Here is an 18,214-nt window from a genome sequence, read left to right on the forward strand (position 1 = left end):
AAAAATCGATTATCTGCGACCAAAAACAGACCCGAACAGCTTTATTCAATGCAAAACCGAACCGATACATGGATTCGGTTAATGTTAAACTATATAAGCACAATATCTCGATAACGAACATAATTGTTCGAATCCGACCTGATGAAACTAAAAACCTGAAACTAAAACCGAACTGAATACGCTTTAAGCCTTTGTTGACCGAATTGAATACGCTTTAATCCGGTAAAAAATTGTTTAAACCAAAGCACATCATAACGCAACCCATACAAACCATTTAAACCGGACCATATACAAACAGCAAACCGTTTAAATTGAATTATTTAGAACATGTTATTACCCGTTCACAACTATTATGACACGATTTCTAAAACAATTAATAATAATGTAATAATATAATGAAAAAATACTATGAGTACCTTATAAATTTCTACAGTATAATAGACTAAGATGAACATAAGTTACATAACAAAACTTGAAACATAGCATGACATAGAATCGATAAAGATCTATATAACCCCAACACCGGAAACGAACTGATGTGTTTAATTGCGGCTCGATATAAATTCAAACTTGCTATAGCCCGACAAAACTCGTTTAAAACTGATGCACCAACCAAATGAACTTGTTTTAACTAGAACCAAAATTGTTTCAACTGGAACCAAAACCTGGCCGTCAAACCAAATTGACAATGCTATTCGTATGTAAACATTGTAACTGTCCAAATAATGCAATAATGTAATTATTTAAAAAAAAATTGTTTAAATCATGAGAATTGATGGTGAAAACTTTTTTTTTTTTTAAAAATGCAATAATGTAGTTTTTTTCTGCTTTGCTTTGCTATTGTAAAAAAAAAAAAAAAAAAAACTTTTAAAAGTGTAACTTAAATATTTACATAGAGCAATCTTTTAAGGAAAAAAAAGTTTGGATATTATAACCGGGGGATGCCGCTTTAACAGATAAGACGAGACACACGACTACACAACTCCCTTCGCTTCCTGCTCCTTCCTTCACTCCCAATTCCCACCGTCTCCGACGCCGGCGACAGTCTCACTTTCACCGCCGCTTCACTACTTTCTCTGTCACCTTGGTTAGTTACTCCCCTCTCTTCCTTCAATCTTTGTATTGGTTAGCTTTTGATTGTTGTGTTATCTTTATAATGTTCCCTTCTCCCCTGTTTCTTTCCCCAATTAGGATAATGCAGCAGAAAAACAAGATGAAAAAAGTACCCATGATTCATGAATTGAGTAAATTGTTGGAAAAATGAATATTGGTTACTTATGCTGCATATTAACTGAATCAATTGCATAATTTAATTGGTAGTTATTTGTTTATATCTATAATTAGCAACCTCATTTTGTTAGTTTAATTTTGTTGTGTTCATGACTTCATGGTGATTGCTTGTGAATTGCATATGGTGATGTAACCCCATGTGGTATGGTACACCCGAGTGTATAATGGACAAATTGCTCCTTTACCCTTCAAATTGTTGTTCTTTGGCCTAATTGTTTAGTTATGGAGGAGGGGTTTATGAATGAAAATTTAACACCAAAAAAGGGGGCAACACAAATTGAAGTTATTGGTGTTTGCTGAAATAAGCAAACCCTCCACAATTTTAACTAATGTTTGTACTATGTGTAAGGACAAACTATGTTTTGTGATAGGTTGAACATCAAACGGAACAAAGGACCGCTGTAATTTGAAGAGGAGGATGGAGGGAGGACCCTTGGTATTGAGTCAATGCAGTAGCATAAGTAGCTCAAAATTTCAGTCTAGTCTTAATCAGCATCCTTCAATATCTTTTTGGCCTCACCGACAAACTTCCCTTTCTCGCTTTAGTTTTAGTTCGAGTTCTAGTTCAATTAGCAGCAGTGCAGGCAGTAACATTTGCCATCCTAAGAACCTGAAACCCTGGTTGAGAAGAGAAGTTAAAAGCCAGCACTTGGTGTCTGGGGCTGGACCGGTTACCGTAAAGGAAATTGATACTTCATCATCATCTTTGGCAAGTGGTAAAAATGATGACACATATACATTGCCCAGAATGGATAAGAATGGAAGGTTTTGCAGTCCAAGAGCTGCTCGGGAGCTTGCCTTGTACAGTAATTTTAAGCATTTCTTTCCTCTTTTTTTTTTTTTTTTTGGCAACAATCTAGATCATTTTACTAGGTTTTTCGAATCAATTTGATTTGTTTTGAATATGAAAATGGGCAGGTTGATTGTATATGCTTCATGTTTAGATGGGCATAATCCAGTTCGTTTGTTTGAGAAGCGAATGAATGCCCCTAGAGGTAACTTTTGCTTGTTTCTTGAAAATTCTTGCTCTAATATTCTAATTCCAACCTCTTCTCTTTTGGACGGTTGGAGGAAAGCTGTGTGTTATCATTAACTGCTATGTCACTACAAATTAGAATCTAGGTACGTCTTCAACAAGAACTCCTTACTTCAATATGATCACACAAGGTTTGGAGGACCCCCTGTTATCACCTCCTCCGTTGAGGAAGCTGACCAACATCTCAGTGAACTTGAAGCAGAATCAGCTATTGGTAATTTGTGCCTTTGCTTTTATTTTGTATCTTTAGTATTGTTGAACGCTCTCAGCAGATGCCATTACTGTTTCTAGATTTCTGACTATGTCATTAGTTCATCCTTCAGTAATATGGTATGTTGTCTACTTGCTTAATTTTTGGATCATAATATCTCATTTTCCATATCATTGCAGAGCATATGCATAAAAAAAATGAAATTATCACTCATGTGTTAACTTTTGTTTCCCTAGTTAGTAAGTAGCACATCTACATTGGAAATTGGCTAGAAAATTTGACACCTCATATGTACAAGTTATGAGTTACACTGCTAATCCACCATACATGCCTTCTTGTGGTACTTGTCTAGTATTGGGCTTGGCCAGCTACTAGCTTTGTAGATTGTAAGAGTAAAAATGGTAGGCAAATAATTTTTTATTTTTTTTTATTTATTTATTTTTATTTTTTTTTTATTTTTTTTATTTTTTACTTTACAAGATGGCACAGTTTTCAGCTCCCTTATCCCTTATTCTTATTAGAATTCATGAACATTATTACTTCCAGATCATGTAGAAATCCATGCCGAGTCCTAAAACTCTGTACTGATTTTAGCAGAAATACCTTTAAATAATTATGTTTCTTGCTTTCCATGGAAGACCTACAGCTTCTGCAATAAACCTGGTCTTAATTGCAGTAAAGGACTCCATCAGTCCATCCAATGAATTAATGTTATACAAGTACCTCTAGAAAGGCTCTTTCCCAGGTTTTGAGGGGGTGGGGATAGGATGTATGCAGCCTCGTGCACCATACTCTTGAAATAACACAAAGGATATATCCATGGGAGCTTAAATGAATACTTCTAAAATGAGACTGCTATCTACTTTATTTTAAGAAGCAAAGACGCTTGAATGAACTGTTTTGGTTTAGTTTATTGCAATGTCTCATTACAATTTCATGCAATTTAGCTGATTTTCCTGTCTCTTAGTAGTTTAAATTGTTGAGTCAGTAGATCTTTGCCAAAAAGGCAAAAAAGCAATCCAGCATTTTCTTCAGCAAAGTACAGAGAGAACCCTTTTGTTTTGAGCTCATCTTGTCTAATCTCGTATAGTCAGTCAAAGCTTAAAGCTGTGCCTATGAAAGGCTTCTTGGTTTTGTACCACATAGCACAACTCATTATGGGCGTCATACCTTGTAGTAGTTTGTAGCACAAAAAAGTAGTGAAGACAATATTCTTTTGGAGTAGTTGATTCCTATTAGAGTGAATCTGTTTAATGGCTGCTAAACTGTAGTATTTTACTTATTCCAGCTCTTCTAGATATGTCTTAGACCAGGGACTTGCTATGTAATACTAGTATTGGAAAAAGGGATGTCAGTATGTCACTATTTAATTATCCTAGTAATCTGTATATGACATCACAAGAGATGCCTGCAAATTGCCAATATTTACTCTATGACGATTTTAAACTATTTTCAGTTAAGTAAAGGACCCTCTCTTCAGCTTACCAAGATTTTCTATCGATTTTCAAATTTAACTCCAAGCCTTCAAGCTCATGGCTTATGGTCCATGCCAAGATCAAGTTGTTTTGAATGTCAGACACTGAAACTATTGGGCAACGTGAATGATCACTGTGGACCCTAGACTTCTTATTATCTTTCAAAATGGCCTTTTTGTGGTGTTTATAGTTCGAGATTTGACCAATGTTGACCCTAGACTGCTTGGAAGCTGAGGATTTTTCAATCTAGTTTTAAGTGGAGATGTGCAATTTTCTTTTATGCGTCGTTGTGCTGTCCTGGTTCCTTGCGAATACAGATTTTCTTTTATTCCATGTGGGGTTGGAGAGATATGCTGAACTTTACATAGTGCTGATTTTGGGATCATAATCACCCTTTAAGGCCTTTAACATGAGGTTCTATTTCAACGGAAATGGAGCAATACTATTCCGATTAAAATTATTATACAAAGTATGTCTTTGCGTGAAATGGCTATTACCATTTCAAGTTTTAACCTGATTTGCTTCACATGTTTCTGAATTCTGATTAGTTCATATATCTGGAAATTTGTGGTCGTTCATGTATGAGCTTGTAAATTGCTGAATTCCAGTTCTCTCTGTGTCCTAATATGCATCATCCTTCTTACTTTCTTGTTACAGTGGTTCTCTTAGAAATTCGAGTTATATCTGATCATAACTTTTATTACAGAAGCAGAAGTTCTATCAGCTCCTCTGAGGTTGGTATATAGCAAACTGCTTCTGAGGCAAGAATTCTATTTCTCTATAGTGTGACTTTGATATTGTACTCTCACTGTGTGCTAATACAAGTTAATGCTTTTTATCCACTGTAGATTCACGAAGAAACTATTAGGTGCAGTGGTGGATAATTGGGATAACCATGTCCTCGTGATTGATAAAGTAGCACCATCAAATTGGAAGGTCTGCTTTACACTCATTATTTCTCTCGTATGATTCTTAGAGTTGAGGCTGTGAAAATTTTTCTGTTAGTACATTTGTGTTTTTATTACTCGTGCTTCTTTTTTTTTTTTTTGGGAGGGTGGGGGGGGGGGGGGTGGGGGATTCTTAACTCATTAACTACTCTATGACCACTATGTATTACATTTCATACCATTACTATGACTAATATTGCAAAGTCATGACTGTTTATTTGAACCTGTAAATAATGTAAGTGTTTGTTTATTAGAAACTGTGTCTAATTTTTTTTTTTGCAAACTCATGCTGTCATTTTGAATGCTCAATCACTAGAATGAGCCAGCTGGAAGAATTTTGGAGTTCTCAATTCTTCATTTAGCAATGTCCGAAATATCTGCAGTTGGAACACGACATCAAATTGTTATCAATGAGGTATCTTATTCTTGATTTATGGGAACGTGCCAATTTCAAATAGATGATACTTATCATAGATATTTTTCTGCACTTGAAGGCTGTGGATCTTGCAAAACGGTTTTGTGATGGTTCAGCACCTCGCATAATAAATGGCTGTTTGAGAACCTTTGTCCAAGAACAATCATGAAAAGTGCAATTCATGAACAAGATGCATATAGTAATTTTCAGAAGAGGGTATAATTCCTCCCACCTTCTGATGAAAGTTAGACACTGCTCGTGGAAGGAACTTGTATAGCTGATTGTTTTGGGTTTTCTCCATATAGCATTTTGTGCTCTTCAAGGCTTTATTTGTTGTTCTTTCCTTTGCAGAATGTAACTGAACTTCCCACAATGTCTAGGAAAAAAAAAAAAATAAAAAATTATATAGTAGTGCTGTAGTAATGTAGTGCAGAATCCAGAGAATTTTCAACTAGCCCAATCCATCGGTTTTTGAAAAGGGTGACCATGATTCGCTGTTGTCCATAAACACTTTAATGTGCTATTATTGAGTAAATGAAATTAACATGTTTCCTTTTCACCTAAGTGAGATAGTTTGGCACCATCAGTCTGTTGATGTCAATGTGTATAGGGCATGTATCGGTGAGGTTTGCAGCAAAAATGGGTTATGAGGTTTGGGCTTGGCTTGGCAGTCTATGACGATGATGGGGACGTTGTTGGGGCAGTTTGTAGTATGATGATAGCTTGGTAGGTGGTCATGATGTGGATGAAGCTGAGCCAATGGTAGTTTGCCAATGGATTGTTATTGTAAACGATACAAGTCGTCAGAGAATAAGCAGATAGCATAGGCTGGTTGCTGTAAAACTTCTGGAAGTCCGGAAATTGATGCTCCGTAGTTTTATCTTTTTCATGTATCTTATGCTCAGAGCCAAAGGGATGGTAAGAAGGTACCCTAGGTCCATGTTGATCTTTATTTTATCAGTATGTTGCTAAGCGTCACCTTGAATTGCTCCCTCCGTTCCACAGATTGATAACAGACTGATTAAATAGTTTATTTGAATGCTGCTGTTTTTTAACGCCCCTTTTAACATTTTGTTCATTTTTTCTAGAATATATTGCTACAAGTGATACATTATTGTTACTTATAGAAATGTTGTTCAACAGTAAAATTTCTTAGAGCACTCCCAATGGTGATCAAAAAATATGCTCATGGGTATTTTGGGTAGGCAAAAAATATGCTCATGCATTACAATGGTGATCAAATGAAGAAATGCAAAAATATACTCATGAGCATTTCTAAAAATGCCTAAGACTTGGGCAAATTTAAGGAAGAATAGTGCTCTGGTGGGCCCCACAATTTGCAATGGTTATATTTTTTGTAATGCAAATTGTGAAATAAATATTTATTAAAAAAAAATTAAAATTACCAACGGTCATAAAATTTAATTTTCTATAAATAGACATGCATTTTGGTATATTTTGGTATAATTTTAGAAATACCATAAATCCTCCATATTCTTTATTTTAACGATAAAAACGACACAAATAAAAAAAAAATAAGTTACACAAATTTAGACTAGTTTTTATTTATTTGGAGTAATATTGTTAAAATATAAATGAAATTAATAAATAAAGAAGTGTTGTGTAGGAGAGAAAAAGTAATGGTGGGGTATTGAAAAAGTAAGAGAGAAAGAGTAGTGGACAAGCATTTTTTTTGCTCACCATTGGGAGAGAAATTGTGAAAAAAATTTGCCCATGGGCAAAACAGATTTGTTGAGAGAGAAAGTGGGTGGACATTTTTTTGCTCACCATTGAGAGTGGTAATACTTTTTCTTTATTTCTTTTTTTTTTTTTTTGACAATAGCACTTTTTCTTTATTTCAATATGAAGTATTGTGCACAAAAAATCATTGGTTCTTTGACGATTTTACAAAGAAAATTCCTCTCAAAAGGAGAAAAGTTACAATAATCCAAAATAATAAATATAATGGATTTTTCATGAAATACCACTGAATTTTTCCAAAATTCACCATATACCACACAAAATTTTCTAATACACCAAATACCACTAAGTTTTTGGTAAATGTCACAACATACCATTAATGACTAACGGACGTTAAACATCAAATAAGTTCGGAAAAGTTGAATTCAAATAAGTCCAGCTCCGCGACTCATAGTTTTTCCTAAGGCTGTGCACGGTGCGGTTTGGATCTCAAACCACACCAAACCGCAAAATTGCGGATTGTGATTTTTTCAAACCGCACCAAACCGCAATGCAAAATACGGTTTGGTGCGGTGCGGTTTGCGATTTTTCCACAATTTTTTTTACCTCACAAATAAGATTAAAAAAAGTAGTTTATTTTGTGATTATAAAGTTAATATGCAAATATTAAAACTCATTTTTTTAATTCTTAATTAACTTATACTCAAATATTATGTCATATTAACTCTAAGTCTCTAAGAAGAAACAAAACTTGTCCACCTTCAAAAGTGATTAACAATTCTAGTAAAGTCCAAAGTCCTACTTACATCCAACATCAAAATAAACTAATAATGTTTAATATCTAACACACAACATAAAATACTTGCATCCTACATCAACATAATGGCTGATGTCTTGAATTACAATACAATTATTTTCACTAATTCATTAAAATGCGGTTTGGTTTGAAATTTTTTTAAAACCGCACCAAACCGCAAAACCGCAATTTGATCAAATTTGAAAACCGCACCGCAATTTCCAAACCACAAACCGCACTAAACCGCAAAATTATAGTTTAGTTTGCGGTTTGGTGCGGTCTAGACCGCACTCTACACAGCCCAGGTTTTTCCGATAAGCTTATTGGTACATTCCCGGGTTAAACACACAGCACCAGCTCTTCGTTTTTCTATGCCACCTCAGTCTAATGTCCTCTCGAAAATCGGATACCTCACTTACACCCAATCGAAAACAGAGCATAAAATAAACATCTTCCTTCTCACTTCTTCTAAGCTCCAGTAAGAAAGCAACCGTAGCCACCCATAACAATGGAGGTTTTACCCCGCTTTTCCAACCGCCTTCTTTCTCTCTCCTCCATAAACCCTAACTCCAAATCTCTCATTACCCCTTTTTTCCATCTCCAATTTTGCCAATTACCCACTTCAAACCCCTTACCCATTTGCCCAAACCCGCTCAAAACGACCCGGTTTTTCAGTACAAAACCCCTCAATTCTTCTTCTTCTTCACCTTCCCCATTAACAACTCGGGCAGGTTGGTTACTGGGTCTTCGGGAAAAAAACCAGCAGAAGTTGCCCGACTTGGTTAAAGCGGGTGACCCGGTTCTTCATGAACCGGCCCGAGAAGTTGACCCGAATGAAATCGGGTCTGAGAAAATTCAGAAGATAATTGATGATATGATTAAGGTTATGAGGGTTGCTCCTGGTGTTGGACTTGCTGCTCCCCAAATTGGTATCCCTTTAAAGGTTGATTCTTGACTTCTTGTTGATTATTTTTACTACCTCCGGTACCCAAAGTCGCAAAAAATATAAAATGGAGGTAGTATTTTCATTTCGATTGTTTGATTTTGATTTTATGTTTTATTTGGTGTACTGAGAGTCAAAGGATATAATGTAGACGTAGTTTGATTAATCACAAGTGTTGCAGACTTTAGCCAACTAAGTTTTGCTTGATAAGTTGATGATTGTGGCATTTGTGGGAAATGATTGTGCTCTCACAATGCGTGTGCCAAAATCAATATTTTGGTGTGCCTCAATCAGTTTCCGATAATTGTGTGTTATTTTAGTCCTTTTGGAACCAATGTTTCATATAGTAGTCTTGTTAGGGGTTAGGTTGCGTATATTTGGCCTCAGTAAGCCTTGTCCAGTATTAGTGCCAAAGTGATTTACCGTGTACTAACGTAATGTTTCCACTAGTTTTGCTCGTTAGTGGTAAAATTGCGGACATTTGGACCTCATGGAACTTTGTCTAATGTCTTATTTTCATCATATAAAATGATATTAAAGGTTTTGGAGGTGCCAAATCAGAATAATGTGTTAAGGATATACGAAGTATGTACCAATGTTAATTTGTTACACTTTATTGAATTTTTGATGACTACGCGTTGAATTTTGAAAGAATACAGTTCTGACCATTTGTGAACTTGGAAAACAAAATTTTTGCTTTCCTAACAGTGTGAACTGTATGAAAGCTGATATTCTAGAGGAGTCAATAATAAACAAGGACATTCAATTTCCTTTTGAGTGCAAGCAATTTGAGTAAAAGCAAGATCATTTTTTTGACATGAGAAGTATAGTGCTTGTGATATGGAATGGTTGTTTGGCAAATAACAATAAGCTGTTTTTCTTTTGTAATAGCTCGACCCGACTATTCAATAACTAGGTGCAAGCCAAATATGAGCTTAGTTTTTCATTTTTGTGTAGATTATTGTTTTGGAAGATACAAAAGAGTTCATCAGTTACGCGCCAAAAGAAGAGATCAAAGCACAAGATAGACGCCCATTTGATCTTCTGGTATGATAGACGACAAGAACATTCTAAACAGTTGTAATGGTTTTTCCTTTTGGTTTTTGTTTCTTCTAAATTCTAGAAAGTGCAAAGTTCTATCTATATATTGACAAGCTATTAGATTTGAGGCAGGTTATTGTGAATCCAGTATTGAAAAAGAAGAGCAACAGAACGGCACTTTTCTTTGAAGGCTGCCTGAGGTATGAGGCATTTCCTTCATTAATATTTTCAGCCTGAGTATCTGTGATGATAGAATAGGATCGTTTCCACCAAATGGTCTCTTGCAACTCATGTATCACAACTTGACAAGATATGTGCTATTAGGCCTATTACTGCTATATTTAGCGACATAGTAGCTGTTTTTGTTGTGAAGGTATCCATTTTGTGTTTACACCGTACTAAAGTGATTCTTTGCTATATGAGGGTCTTAGGAAGAAGATCTAGTATACCCCTTTTTTTCAACATACGCTCTGTGATATTACCACCTTTGTAATTCCCCTTTCAAAACATTGAAGGAGGATGACGAAAGAATGGAGAGCTCAAATATCTTTCTTATTTCTGAAGTTCAAATACAATCCAGGATAGTGTTGAAGCGTAGGCCATTTGTTCAAAAACAATCCAGGCGGAGTGAGACCTGCCTCAAGCATAGGCCATTATTCAAACGAAACTACCTGTGACATAACATAGTACTTCCTCCGTTCTTTTTTACTTGACCCGCTTTGACTTTTATACTATTCACCACCCCTCCTTTGACTGTCTTTTGTGAATAATATGTAAGGAAAAACATATTCATGTGGGATATTTTTGAATTCGTCTCAATAAGTACTATTATAGTATACAATTTTTATAATATTTTTTTATGGAAAATTAAAGTTATTGATCATTAAAGTTTTGCATTGACAAGCGTGATAAAATAAACAGGTCAAGTAAAAAAGAATAGAGGAAGTATGTTTTTAGCTGTAGCATAGGTTGGAATGGTGTTGGCATGCTGCCCTAATTTTTGCTATAACAATTATGTTTTCAAATTTGACATTGTTCTTCCTGTTAAATGGTGTGCCAAAACTCATGATACTTAAATATTCTGAATCTAAAAGTGTTGATGATTTACAGTGTCGATGGGTATAGAGCGGTTGTGGAGCGATATCTTGATGTTGAAGTCAAGGGACTGGATCAATATGGGCAGCCTATAAAAGTGGACGCATCAGGATGGCAGGCACGCATTCTTCAGCATGAGTGTGACCATTTGGAGGGTACCCTTTATGTTGACAAGATGATGCCAAGGACATTCAGAACTGTTGAAAACTTAGATTTACCTCTTGCAGTTGGCTGTCCAAAGCTTGGAGCACGCAAGATTTCATCTTGATAGATTAGCCGATGGAGGATATTTACACCAATTACATTGGTGAAATTAGCTTGACAATTTCCAAGGGGAACCAGCATTCATTTTGATTATTTTCATATTGATTACATGCTATATTTTAGTGAGAAAGATCTCTGTGAGAGGCTCTACTTTTTACAAGTTATTTATTCCAAAGGTACTTGGATAGGAGTATTAGTCTTATTACATTTTTCTCTTCCTTTTGACAAGATTACATCAGTTTGAATGATAATTTTGGTTGGTGTTTGAAATCTTTGAATGTTTAGGTTAATTGGTTGGTTTATATTTGACCTCCTTTCAAATCCCTAGTGACTTCCTTTGATGCGTGGAAAACTGGAAAATCTCATGAAAGTCCTGTTTTCTGTATCCAAAACTTGTGGGGAAATTCTCATGAAGTCTCAAAATGACCTTTCTCTCTTCAAAAAACTCAAAAATATTTATGATATAATAATAGAATTCAAAGCAAAATTATTGATTTACAGGCTTAAAATTTCCTTTCTAAATAATATAATTGATTTATAGTTCACTTTTGTTGCGCGCTAAGTTAATGTCAAAAAAATTCCCATGAGAAGAAAGCAAGGGCAAAAATTGAAGGGAATTGATATTGGGGCTTGTGTATTTGATCAACTACTTTAGGAGACAAGTACTTGCAGCCATGAGACATAGAGAGCCTTCAAAATTGCATCTCAATGTTCTATTTATACAGTACATATATTCGGAGTAGACTACTACTATGTTCAGGCACGTATATCTACACAAGGTAAGTACAACAATTCAATCCACCAAATTTTTAAAGCAGCGATGATAAGCAGTCCGCAATGTCTTATAGGGGAAAGAGCCCATGAGTCATGACATTGCAGAAGTAGCCATCCCGTGTCATATCATCAAGATCTCATAATTTGACATAAGAAGATGATTTTTCATGATCAACTTGAATACTGAAGGGCGTTGACAGTTGGTTTTTGCTTGATCATGCTTCTGCTGGTTGGAAAGCAAGGGGAAGGATACACAAACCCAGAACTCAAACCTTGGGCTTGCCAACAAAATGCTGTTGTGATTCCTGTGTAACTTATGAGCTGGATGTCCTTCAAATACAACCCTTGGCAAGGACTGCTATCGCTGCAAGCAAATCTTATTGCTTCCTCTGACCTTGATGTTCCCTTGATGCCCACAAATGATATTTTACCAATATGTACTGCTGATGTCTGCAGGTAAATGAAATGATACTCCAATTACTCGAGTCAAGCCAGTGGGAAACTAATTGCACTGTTTTGTATTAACTGACATAAGGTTGAGGATTTTGGGCATAGAGGAAAAACACGAGAATATTGTTTTATGCTTATATTTGCTAACATCTGAGGGAGGCAAGTTAGTGGAGAAAAAAAATAGGGGGATCAAAAAGCAGGCTGACTCTCATATGCATATGTTGATGTGTCCCAGTAAACCAACTCAATCTCCTCAATATATATCTGAATTAAACTTATATTACGCACTACACGGAAATGAAAAGATATGAAGAGCGTGTATTAGAATAAACCTAAAACAACCTTATTCCTGACAGGAACCCCACTTTATATGTCAAGGAACAAAATTTGCAAAATTATAAGCAGTATATGTAATACCTGCTTTTTACATGGCTTTGGAGAATCACAATAGTATTGATCAATTATAATCGGATTAGAGACATTTTCCATCCACACATTTCGGAAAGTAATCCTTGTCACATACCCAGCACCTCCCTGTCACAAATGACATCTCTCATTACTGTGGCAGGATCTTCACTGGGCTGTTTTTGTTGAATACAAAGGTTATTTGGTTACCTGCTCCATGGAAGTAATTTTATTTTTTTCTATCATTTTTATCATTGTGAATTTTCTACTCATTATAATTGCTGCTGTAGTATGTGAACATGCTAAAATCTATATTACATAAACCATTACCTGCCAGGTTTTGATTCTTACACCATTCTGAGTGTTAGATAGGTACGCCCCATCAACCAATACATCATCCACCTCTGCCCATTCATGCTGTTTTCCCAAGCTTCCAATACTAGTGGAAAATGCAAAGAATGAGCCAAGTTCTCGAGGTAGACAAGAGATACAACAAAAAAACGTAGCAAGAAATGGTATTGTCAGTACCTTTATGCCATAGCCTGGGCCACAAAATAGACCTGTGATTACGACTCTTGAGGAATTGCTCACAAAAGAAATACAATCATCACCTGCACAAGTATGTGAACCTTTCAGAAAAACTCAGAAACACACAGAAATGGAGTTTGGTGAATGAGAAAACAACACAAATTATGTAAGCCGCAGTTGATGTTTTGCATTGGCCTTCTTATCTTAAAGGACTGCCTTTTTTTTTTTTTTTTTTTTTTTTTTGGCACAAATTATTCATCTAAAGGTCCTATTTATATGTCTACAAACTCAAAATTAAACACTAAATGCAACATGTGATCCCTTGATTCGCCACAATTATGGACCAACCAGCAAAATGACTCAGGCGTACTAACTAAAAACCCACCATATCAGCAGTTGGTCATCGAAAAACTAAGATTCATGTATTTACTAACTGGAAGCCAAGTATTCATGTGGGCATACCAATTTGGAGCTATCACTTTAACACAGAAATTTTGATAGCAGTAAAAACACCAGTAGAAAAGTAGCTAACCCGTTCTAATATTACTATCAATGATTTGCACGTCAGAAGAGGCACTAATGTGGATTCCATCAGTATTGGGGCTTTCAGCTGGTGCTGTTAGTGTGACGTTAGCAACCACAACGCTATGGCAATTGGTAAAGGACAGATGTGTTTGTTGACTGTCAATAATACTGATATTTTTAATTTTTAATTTCTTGCACCTGTGAAAAATAACAGACTGCAGCATGATTAATCTAAGCTTGCAAAAACTACATCAATTTCTTCAGAAGTAACCTATAAGATCCACAAGGTACACATACAGTTATAAGAGCCACAAGGTACAAGTTAATTTTATGATTCAAGGAGTGTCAAAAAGAAACTAAACTTATGGCTTGAGCAAGTAGCAGAACTTACAGTGGGAGCATGATGGCAAGGCTGCGAAAATCAACAGGACAAAGATATGAAGAAGATTAGATGCATCATTAAACAACATTTCAAAAGACCGAAAAGAAGCTCATGGACATAAGAACAGCATACCATTGTCTTATTAGTCTTACAGGATCTAGCCCACCATATCTCACCCATACCATTAATTGTCCCCCCACCTTCTAGAGTTAGTTTCTTTACACCATGAAAATAAAGCCATTTTCGAGGGTTCAAACCAAGCCATACTGCAGGATCTTTAGGAGCAATAATTGCTCCAAGTATCTGTTGAAGACACAAGTGAAATTCTTCAAAATAAAATAATAATAATAATAATAAAAAAGGCTTTGTTTCCCACAATCATAATGGTAATCTATCCTTGAGTTGGAAAAGACAGAACAGAAAACAGCATCACAACGTACCCTTAGAGTCACCTCAGCTCGACACCCAGCAAAATTTATTGGCTGCACCAAATAAGTAAATCCCTCTGGAATTATTACTGTTGATCGCTGAGATGAAGAACATGCCACTTTCCATGCTTTTCTGAAAGCCTGCAACGAGGTAACGCATTTGATGTATCTGACAATCGATTTAGCAGACCAAGTATCTATTGGCAAAGAAAAGTTTCATATTTCCACCAGACCACCACTGAAAATCTGATTGTCGAAGGAGATGGAAAGAATACCAAAACAGGAATCTCAATTCACAAAAAATGCTAACAAGTAGCTAGCGAGAGATAACTTCAGTTGCTCTATCTTCCTGGACATGACACATGATATAATTTTATTGAAAAATCATCCATTTTATGACATACTCTTGTCAATGATAAGAAAAGCCCCAAGGAGAGGATTCTCCTACATTCAACAATCCACAAAACGCCATAACATATCATTATGGCACATTTGACTATGACGTCACAAGATAACAATAACAATTAACAAGATAGTGTGAAATTTTGGCAAAATATACCTAAAAGTGTATGTCATAGGGAGTTGGTAATAGATCACCCCCAAATATGCTATTTTCTTCATTAATTCTCTTAGTACTCTCCCCAGCGAGCCGTTAGTAAACATTTTATCATATATTAAGGCTCTCATCTGGTCCATTATCCCATTCAATCCTAGTAAACAAAAAAATTACCCTCTGCCCACAGTGCCAAGGATTATTGGATTGCTTGTTCCAATATAAAGATGATATCATATAGCACATACAGTACTACAGTACACTTCATAGTTAACAAAAGAACAAAGGGAAAGTCTCCCATATCCAAGCCTTAGATCAAGCTATTCTAAACCCAGTAGACTCCCATTCCTCGAATACGAGCATATGAGTAACTTAGCCACAGTCACATTCCTTATTGCAATATGACATTCAGACATTCAATTGGAAGAACAATCCTAAGTTCCTAAGATGACTTCTGGAATCCCCGAAAATGCACATAGACATACTCTTTAATTTTCCAAAATTACCTAAAATTCATCAGTATCACTTCATTTAGTAGGCTTGATGCTAACAATATAATCATCACACCCCACCCAAAAAAAAAAAAAAAAAAAAAAAAAAAACAGCAGCAGCAACAATAAAAACAGATACATTGGTGATAAAATCAAATAGATAAAGCAAACAAAATGTAAAATCCATAAATTTCACATTTTTCTGACAAAAGGTTAAATGGGTATGAATAATTATACCTCAGTATCATCATGAAGGCCATCACCAACAGCACCATATGCAGTAACATGATGAACAAACCCTTCTTTTCTGGGTGTTCTGTTTCTTGAAAACCCAGATTGTGGGAGCTCAATTAAAGACTCAAATTCCACTGAACTTGTAAAATCCAAGAACACAATTATAATAACTAACAATATATAAGTATTTCTAAAATTATTGGGAAATTTCATTTGCCAAATTTGGAAATAATTAAATAAATTGTAGCACGAAATTATACTAAACAATTAACGAAGCTTGCTAATGATGTATCTGTCACTTTCGTTCTTTTTATTTTTATTTTCTGAGATTTGAAGCCGACAACAAATCAAATGACGTAAAAACTTTTTTTTTTTTTTCCTAAAAACAAATCAAATGATTTGAGATGATTTATTTTTTTTCTTTATTTGAGCGAGCGAAATCTTTACGGGATGTAATTTTCTCTAATCGAATTTTATGTATTAAAGATAAAAACAATTCGAAAAAGATTTAATATTAGGAGATTTGCAAGTTTACAACTACTAATCCCAATCTAAAATAAGATTTTAAAGTTAGTAATCAAATAAGTTTAATATAGAGTATAATTCTAATATGACTCAAACTTGATTTTTCAACTACTATATATATAAGACCAAATATCTCTTAATTAATTTATTTTTTTGTATTAATTTCTTTTGTTGTTTGGTAGATTAGTTCGTTGATGTATGTTTTTTTTTTCTCCTTGATGGAAGAGAATAAAAAGAATTCGACTATTGATAAACAAAATTATACCGAACTTGAATGGAGTGTTGCAAATATTTTATGCGACATGAAAAGGCTGGTGAGAGAAGAAGAAAAGCAAAAATATACTAAATGTGAATTAAGTGTTGCAAAAATTTCATGCGACATGAAAAGACTAGTGGAAGAAGAAGAAAAGAAGTCCAAAACATCTAATTCATCATCTCATCCTTTGTCATCTCCTCCTCCCACTACAACATCATAAGGTCATTATAAAAGGCTTCTCTTTCAATCGCATTTGCGTTCAATTTTAGAAGTTTTATTATATAATAGAAAATAATTTTTTTTGTTTTTCTTGTTCTTCTTTTTGTTTAGGGTTAAGAGTTTTATTTTTTTGTTAGTCATTGAGAAGTCTCATACGGATTAAGAAGTCAGTTTTAGAATAATTAGTGGAATACTATCTCCGTTTCACAATAGATGTAACGTTTGTCTTTGTATACTATATATCAATTTATATGTTATTGTCTAAAATTAATATTAAATGTACTATGTTAAGAAGTAAAAATATTGCATTTATTGTGAAAGGAAAGTAATAAAATTTAGATATCTTCACAATAAATTAGTAATCGTATAAGACAATCACACCTAAAAAATCTAAAACTTGCGTTAATTAATTTAAATCTTATTTTCTTTTGTTTATTACTTTGTACGGAGTATGTGTTTACTATTACCTCTTTTTTCATAGCACTTTTCAATGGTTTACTAACACTACATCACTAGCTATACGGAGTATGATTCAAGTAAAAAAAGTAAATGTGCACAACTAGGTATTATTTATTTATTTTTTTAAATAGCCTCTTTTTCTTAATATATTTTTTTTTCCCCTTGCTTATAGTTACGGTACAGGAAAACCATAAAAATACGGAGTCTGCAGCTTGTGTTTTTTTTTTTTTTTTTTTTTTTTTTTAAGATAATGAGAACTCTGTCCATACTTCAATCCTCACAGTTTTTTGGTCCACTGTCTACAGGTCAGACACTTTAAGAGTGAAGGTCTGAGGGGAAAGAGTTGTGCTACGTTGTTTTTTAGGTTGATGAAATACGGAGTGCACAGTTCTGTATTAGTTAATTAGCTTAAAATAATAATCCAATCCGTCAAACTAATTGATTTTTTTTTTTTTTTTTTGGAATCATTTTCATCTTCTCTTTTTAACACACAATTTATCTTGATCGTTGTACTACTATTTTTTTCAACTCATTGAATTTGTTCATAGAACAATGAAAGACCAACTATTTATATCCTTAATTAATTTTTTGTCTATATATGGTCGATTAATTGAACCCCATCAAATGCATCTTTTGAAAATTTAGATTTGAGAACTACGGCTTTAAAAAATGTACAAAATCTCAATTATCATTATGACATTATCAAGCAAGTAAGAAGGAATAAAATAGTAAGATAGCTTAAAACCATAGAAATTCCAATATAAATCACGA

General features: G+C 34.5%; 3 protein-coding genes across 4 annotated transcripts; 2 read left to right on the forward strand and 1 right to left on the reverse strand.

Moving 5' to 3' along the window:
• Positions 1 to 805: 805 nt before the first annotated feature.
• Positions 806 to 5,933, forward strand: LOC110698673 (N utilization substance protein B homolog). The gene is made up of 8 exons (XM_021876170.1): positions 806 to 1,087; positions 1,662 to 2,091; positions 2,209 to 2,285; positions 2,406 to 2,540; positions 4,719 to 4,773; positions 4,861 to 4,948; positions 5,276 to 5,374; positions 5,454 to 5,933. The coding sequence occupies exons 2-8, from the start codon at positions 1,709 to 1,711 to the stop codon at positions 5,541 to 5,543; spliced, it is 927 nt and encodes a 308-aa protein (XP_021731862.1). The 5' UTR covers positions 806 to 1,087; positions 1,662 to 1,708; the 3' UTR covers positions 5,544 to 5,933.
• A 1,958-nt stretch (positions 5,934 to 7,891) lies between these two features.
• On the forward strand, positions 7,892 to 11,416 carry LOC110698674 (peptide deformylase 1A, chloroplastic). Of its 2 annotated transcripts, none has more exons than XM_021876171.1 (4): positions 7,892 to 8,814; positions 9,772 to 9,861; positions 9,988 to 10,055; positions 10,966 to 11,416. In XM_021876171.1, exons 1-4 carry the CDS (start codon positions 8,380 to 8,382, stop codon positions 11,216 to 11,218), a joined length of 846 nt encoding a protein of 281 aa, XP_021731863.1. In that variant the 5' UTR covers positions 7,892 to 8,379; the 3' UTR covers positions 11,219 to 11,416. The 2 variants fall into 2 exon arrangements, with proteins under 2 accessions (XP_021731863.1, XP_021731864.1); XM_021876172.1 differs by having other exon boundaries at positions 8,813 to 8,887.
• A 448-nt stretch (positions 11,417 to 11,864) lies between these two features.
• LOC110698676 (probable polygalacturonase At1g80170) lies at positions 11,865 to 18,151 on the reverse strand. The gene is made up of 9 exons (XM_021876174.1): positions 15,988 to 18,151; positions 14,719 to 14,847; positions 14,411 to 14,581; positions 14,288 to 14,308; positions 13,904 to 14,111; positions 13,376 to 13,454; positions 13,174 to 13,285; positions 12,856 to 12,972; positions 11,865 to 12,438 (listed from the first exon to the last, which is right to left on the reverse strand). Exons 1-9 carry the CDS (start codon positions 16,195 to 16,197, stop codon positions 12,160 to 12,162), a joined length of 1,326 nt encoding a protein of 441 aa, XP_021731866.1. The 5' UTR covers positions 16,198 to 18,151; the 3' UTR covers positions 11,865 to 12,159.
• Between the last annotated feature and the right edge of the window lie 63 nt (positions 18,152 to 18,214).

Source organism: Chenopodium quinoa, unplaced genomic scaffold (assembly GCF_001683475.1).
Source record: "Chenopodium quinoa cultivar QQ74 unplaced genomic scaffold, ASM168347v1, whole genome shotgun sequence".
Taxonomy (NCBI): domain Eukaryota; kingdom Viridiplantae; phylum Streptophyta; class Magnoliopsida; order Caryophyllales; family Amaranthaceae; genus Chenopodium; species Chenopodium quinoa.

Coding starts and splice junctions, on each gene's coding strand:
- LOC110698673 (XM_021876170.1), top strand. CDS start 1,709: ATGGAGGGAGGACCCTTGGTATTGAGTCAATGCAGTAGCATAAGTAGC. Junction 4,949..5,275: donor TAGCACCATCAAATTGGAAG/GTCTGCTTTACA, acceptor CTCAATCACTAG/AATGAGCCAGCTGGAAGAAT. Junction 5,375..5,453: donor ATCAAATTGTTATCAATGAG/GTATCTTATTCT, acceptor CTGCACTTGAAG/GCTGTGGATCTTGCAAAACG.
- LOC110698674 (XM_021876171.1), top strand. CDS start 8,380: ATGGAGGTTTTACCCCGCTTTTCCAACCGCCTTCTTTCTCTCTCCTCC. Junction 9,862..9,987: donor GACGCCCATTTGATCTTCTG/GTATGATAGACG, acceptor GATTTGAGGCAG/GTTATTGTGAATCCAGTATT. Junction 10,056..10,965: donor TTCTTTGAAGGCTGCCTGAG/GTATGAGGCATT, acceptor GATGATTTACAG/TGTCGATGGGTATAGAGCGG.
- LOC110698676 (XM_021876174.1), bottom strand. CDS start 16,197: ATGAAATTTCCCAATAATTTTAGAAATACTTATATATTGTTAGTTATT. Junction 14,309..14,410: donor GTAAGACTAATAAGACAATG/GTATGCTGTTCT, acceptor TGATTTTCGCAG/CCTTGCCATCATGCTCCCAC. Junction 13,455..13,903: donor TGATAGTAATATTAGAACGG/GTTAGCTACTTT, acceptor ATACTTGTGCAG/GTGATGATTGTATTTCTTTT.